The 5,876-nt window shown below is 36.8% G+C and overlaps 1 protein-coding gene across 1 annotated transcript in view; it reads left to right on the top strand.

Moving 5' to 3' along the window:
- LOC136833058 (uncharacterized) overlaps positions 1-5,047 on the top strand; it is a 22,177-nt gene extending 17,130 nt beyond the window's left edge. The window contains exons 9-13 of the mRNA XM_067094704.1: positions 336-442; positions 1,300-1,513; positions 1,921-2,020; positions 2,793-2,962; positions 4,711-5,047. Coding sequence (XP_066950805.1) covers positions 336-442; positions 1,300-1,513; positions 1,921-2,020; positions 2,793-2,962; positions 4,711-4,899 — 780 coding nt within the window. The 3' untranslated portion in view covers positions 4,900-5,047. The remainder of the gene's footprint in view (positions 1-335; positions 443-1,299; positions 1,514-1,920; positions 2,021-2,792; positions 2,963-4,710) is intronic.
- Positions 5,048-5,876: the final 829 nt, after the last annotated feature.

Here is a 5,876-nt window from a genome sequence, read left to right as displayed (position 1 = left end):
TCTATGGCTGTGTAGCCAAACAGTAAGAGTAAAGTAGCCTACTTGCCGCTGAAGTTGGAGGCAGTTGCTGTTGGTGGATCAATTGTCGGGTGACGAAACACTTATCATTTTATAATTATATCGATATTATTTCCAGGTAGCAATAATGTTATATATATATATATATATATATATATATATATATATATATATATATATATATATATATATATATATATATAATATATATATATTTCCATGAAAGCCGTGTTAACACCATTCATTTCTGCCTTGCTTTTGAATGCTGTTAAAAATGCTTTTCACGTACTTCATTGTCATTCCTGTCTTGCTTTCAGGCTTTAATTGGAATGAAAGACGGAGATTACATAAACTGGATCTGCAACGGTGCACTAATTAATAAGCAATGGGTTTTAACTGCTGCTCACTGCTTCCTAATTAGATGGTAAGTAGAGGAGGCTGGGTGTTCTCTCTTTGTGTGTGTGTGTGTGTTGTGTAAATTCAAGAACCCCCGTGGATTTCAGAAATCTGTAGATAAGTATTCTTTTGTAAGGCTGCTTGGTGAAGGTAAGGTGATGCTAACGATAGTTTGACCAGTTTATGTACAAGAGAACTGAGAAAAATCTTCCCTTTTTCCTCAGGAAATATCGTCGTTGGAAGTATTATGATATGAACTTATTTCTTATCATAAAAGAGTATGAATTTCCTTTGGAATTTTCATTATAATTTTAATATATATGAGAGAGAGAGTGAGAGTCCAATAAACAGCACTAAACCAATAACTGCCTTATGGACCAATAGAAGGAGGAAAAGATAAACTTTGAGGGGAAAGGTAAGGCTAAGTACTTCCTTATTGACTCTTTTCTCTCTCTCTCTCTCTCTCTCTCTCTCTCTCTCTCTCTCTATAAGGAGAGAGAGAGTGAGAGTCCTAAACTCTCTCTCTCTCTCTCTCGAGGGAAACAAGGCTCTCTATTCTCAGATATATTAAGAATTGTAATAAAAATTCCAATGGCAACATTTCGGAAGGCAGGAAATTCACACTCTTTTATAATAGGAAATAAGTTCATATTATAATATTTCCAACGACGGTATTTCTTGAGGACGCCGTAGATGGTATTAAAGGTCATGACCACTTAGCTGTTCTGCCACTTCGACCTTTCCCTGCGTGTGTAAAAGTACATACAATACTTTACACATAAAGCACAAGTTTTTTTAATTATAGATCTAATCGTAATGTAGTGATCGATCTATTTTTAGCCAAAATGTCATGGTTTTTAATCAGTTCCTTTGTCCCTTCTGCAGGGGAACTGGAAGGTCGGATTTCTATAATCATCGAAATCAGTTGTGGTCATCAGTGGTGGTACGACTTGGCGAGTACGACTTCCGCGACGAGTACGACTTGGCCTCCCACAAAGACATTGGTGTCGAGGAGGTCGTGCCTTTTCCAGATTACGTCCTGTATAAGGGGTACCATGATCTAGCCCTCATCAAACTTACTTACAGGGCTCTCTTAGGGGTTTGTATGTCCATGGAAATCCTCTGTTTGGATCGTACCGATATTTATAAGGAATCTAAATCTGTCAATCTGTGGGAAAGTATTAAGTAATAAGAACATTAGGTTTTCGAAACTTATCAATATTCTAATTAGATTCATTTCATTGCACATGTAGAAAAAAATTGCAGCTACCTAACATACATCGTACCAAAATATTGCAAAGATACTTATGAAATCTAAAGTTAGAGATATGTTTTATCGTAGGAAGTGTAACGTGCAATAATGTCAAGATTTTATTTCTGTTACGACATATTGTCAGTTACTTGTATCAAAACATAACTTATATGACTTATAATCTAAAGACAAAGCGAAGAATACATCGCCTGCCATTGAATTTCTTATAAATACGACTTTATTCACTTTTCCAGAGGTATATCAATCCCGCGTGCCTTCCATGGGGACCACTTGGGCAGCAAGACTTGGAAGACAGACCTGTGATTCAAACGGGTTGGGGCGCTTCTTGGCCAGGTGGGTATTTTCTCAACTTAAGTGAGATATACAGTATCTGTTCTGTCTGCCTCTTTGCTAGCCTGTTGGCAGGTTTATCGGAAAACTAACTTAAACACTTTGAAGAAAGGATAACAAAAATTAACTAAGCTCCCAAAGTCGACGATCATTTGATTCATGACAAATACTAAAGGAACAAAGTGACGGAAACTTGTGCGGTACTTTCGGTCTATGGTGGAGTTTGGTGCAAGAATCCCCACTGCATACACAAAAATAAAAGCTTCCCTTGAACAAATATTCCTTCCTCGACTACTCGTCATTCCCTGTTCCTTGAACCTGCCACACGAGGTTTAACAGACAACGTCTGTATGGTGCTGTTGAAATGCACCCCACAGTTAGCAACAGAGCAGACATTACGAGCAGTGATTGGATGTGTAATATCCTTTCAATTACACCATTACGTTTATCACTCGTCAGTTAATAATCTACTTATGAACTGTTTTAATAACATTTCTGTTAGAACAGCCTGGAATATAATGCAGCTTGTTAGTGTTATATGAAGAATGTAAGGATGTTATATATTATACCAAGTAGCTCAGTTTTGTTTATAAACCCCAAACATCTGTAAGCCATTGTACGGAAAGCCATTGTTAAAACTTTTCACGGGTTTACAGAAATTCATAGAAAATGCAGTAATGTATTATGTAATAAGTTTGACAATGTATACTCGTACATGTATACACTGGGTGTATATGCATTCGTTTATGTGTATATTTGTTCTATTTTCCCCAAGATGGAGCTTACTTGTCTCACCTCTACACGACCGCTTTGAAGGTGTATCCGCTACAAGAATGCAATTACATTTACTCTCAGAAGGAGGACTACGATCTCCTGTTTCCGAACGGCATGGGGGAGGACACGCTGTGTGCGGGGGATCCTCACGGCGACGGAAATGTGTGTCAGGTAATGAAAGGAAAGGGAATACAAGTGTAAACTTAAGAGATCCTTCTGGGGTGACAATGATTGACTACCCTTAAGCTGACCATAGAGTAGGAATATTTAGATTCGGATACTTAGAATGTTAGATCAAGTAAAGGAAGTTACTTGTATTTTGGTAATCAGTTATTCTGTCATTTAGTTCTCGTCTAGAGAGTTTATACACAATAATTATTAGCCTCAATGTTTTTGCCTTTCATTGATGATGTGACAATGTATTACTTTGAATCGTTATCATTATTGATATTTTCAATTATTTTTTGTAACGATCAAGACTTAAGCATTGGGTGTGAGTAATCTTTGTAATTGTTCAAAAATATGATTGTACGGGTTTTTTCATTTGAAAAATATTGTATACCTGCTAAAAGTGACAGATTACTAACCTTTCACCTTTTGATCATTCTGATCATGTGATCATGAATTTCCGATCTAGTTCGTTTATCATTATTTCGTTACAGAAAATAAGCCGACCTAATTTTTTTTTTTAAGTTGACGGGAAGTATCCGCAGCTGATATCATTGTCACCTACGGTGGTTGCCGAGCAGCATGAGCAGCCATTCATGATTAGCTTCCATGATATCGGATGAAAATATTTAACGTCAGCTGGAAGGTGGTAATTGGTTTAGATTAATCTGCCTTAGTGCCAACACAGTCCTTTGCCCAAAGAATAATCGTATGTGTGATGAGGTGCTGAAGGGCGTAAAGGGCATGATGTAGATCTCTGGACTCGCCAACCAGCGAGGATATTATAACTTGAAAGGTTATTGCCCTGATATAACTCTATCTCTTATATGATAATTATGTACCATGTACAGAAGTTTAGTGTTAAAGAAAATCCTTTTTTTAAGAGTCCTCATTCTTGTTATATGGCACTAGGAAAAGCTCTGTTACAAAGTCCAAAACTTTTATTGACGACTTCCAATGACAGCTATCTGGTAAGAATTTAACTTTGGCTTCTGCAATTTTCTTCTGAAGCAATTGCACCTTTAATCATTACGATTATTTTGTGAATATTGTACTTGAGGATGGTTGTAAGTACACTTCTCCAGTTGACTTTTGTAACCTATTTTCATGCCAGTCAGTCACTAAAGTCGGGTTTTAAGCCATGAATCCCGAAGTTGAATACAGGTAAATTCAGGTTATAAGATTATAAAAGTTAAGACTCTATATATCTAGTTATTTGCAAGGAAGTGATTTATCTTCCCGAATATAGCCACTTAACCTTTTGGTGCTGATAATTTCACTCTCTGGGAATTTACAACTGACAGTCAATTTGCCTCCAGCAGAGTAATCTCACCTTACCAAAATCTAAAGCCGAAATTTCCCCTCGATTAGTGACAGCATTCTCACAGAGTTTTTAGGGAAAGGATTCAAATTGCTTTCCACAGGGTCCCGGTAGAGGGGTTTGGTGCAATCAGTGCACCTCATGCAGTGCACTGTAGGTATTACTCAGGATTCTCTTTGCAGCGTCCCTTCGGCCCCTAGCTGCAACCCCTTTCATTCCTTTTACTGTACCCCATTCATATTCGCTTTCTTCCATCTTCCTTTCTACCCTCGCCTAACAATTGATTCATAGTGCAACTGCGAGGTTTTCCTCCTGTTACACTTTTCAAACCTGTTTACTGTCAGTTTGTGTTTCAGCACTGAATGTCCTCATTGGCCCCAGCGGCTTGTCTATGACCTAAATCCTATATTCTATTCTGTTCTTTCCACAGGGCAATTTCGGAGGAGCTCTCGTCTACTTGGACGCCAAAAACCGCCACACCCTGGTCGGCATCGAGTTTAGGAGCTTCAGCTGTGACACCCGCAGAGACCCGGGACTCTTCGTGAATCTCCGGATGACGCCTTATCTGTCGTGGATCAGAACTGTTGCCTTCAGAGACGATTTAGGTCCGTTTCTTTGAAAAGCGTGAAGAGGTATTTCCAAAATAAAAGGGAAATACAAAATGCAAGATGAGATAAAACTGTCTCCCCTGTTGTCTTACATTACTAAACTAGACATATCTAAACGAAATGTACATAAAACCTAGCCTTTCACGTTAATAAAAAAAATATATATTAAAAATGAATTGCTCATAAGGAAAATTACTAAGAAATAATCAGAATTACTTGTTAATCTCACGCGAACTTTGCAAATTCAACCTACAAGAGTTTCAGGAGAACTGTACTCTGAAACAATGAAATACCCATCATAACTGAAACTATCCTGAAAATTACTAGTTACCTGGTGTACGATCTTTGAAAAATGATAGTCAAGATTTGTCTTTCATCAATTTATGTCAAAGAAAAATTATGTACTTTTGAACGCTCTCAGTTACCTGATAGTTGACAGATGATTATTTCTGAAAAAAAAAATCGATGTATCTTAAAAATATGGGTTACTGAGCCCATGAAAATAGATTCTATGTATCCTCCAGCATACTGAACTACCTGATAGTTAATATCAAACCAAGAAATTTAAGCAAAAATAAATGTATTCTTGAAGATACGATCGTAAAATAGCTAATAGCTAATATGAATCTGCTAAAAAAAACTAAAGACTATTATCCCGAAACATACTGAGCTACCGAATAGCAGATATAAAACTGATGAGAAATTCAAGTGAAATAAACTTTGTACACTGATATCAACTGAACCATATGCAAGTAAATATTGTGATATGAAATTTATGTAAAATCTATGTCTTCTGAAACATATTAACTTCCTGATACCAGATGTTAAAGTATAATAAAAACTTACTGAACACCCATCGTAGGAGGTTAGTTCCGTCAGACCACTTCGTGTGGTGCATTATTAAATAAAAAATAAAAAAAGTGTTCGCAGCATCCTTTCGCCTCATATCTGCTATAGATATTCATCGTTATCTTTTAGAAAAAAAATT

Source organism: Macrobrachium rosenbergii, chromosome 51, assembly GCF_040412425.1.
Source record: "Macrobrachium rosenbergii isolate ZJJX-2024 chromosome 51, ASM4041242v1, whole genome shotgun sequence".
In the NCBI taxonomy this organism is placed as follows: domain Eukaryota; kingdom Metazoa; phylum Arthropoda; class Malacostraca; order Decapoda; family Palaemonidae; genus Macrobrachium; species Macrobrachium rosenbergii.
The sequence above is the reverse complement of the archived record's forward strand: the minus strand, read 5'-3'. Positions and strand labels throughout refer to the sequence as shown.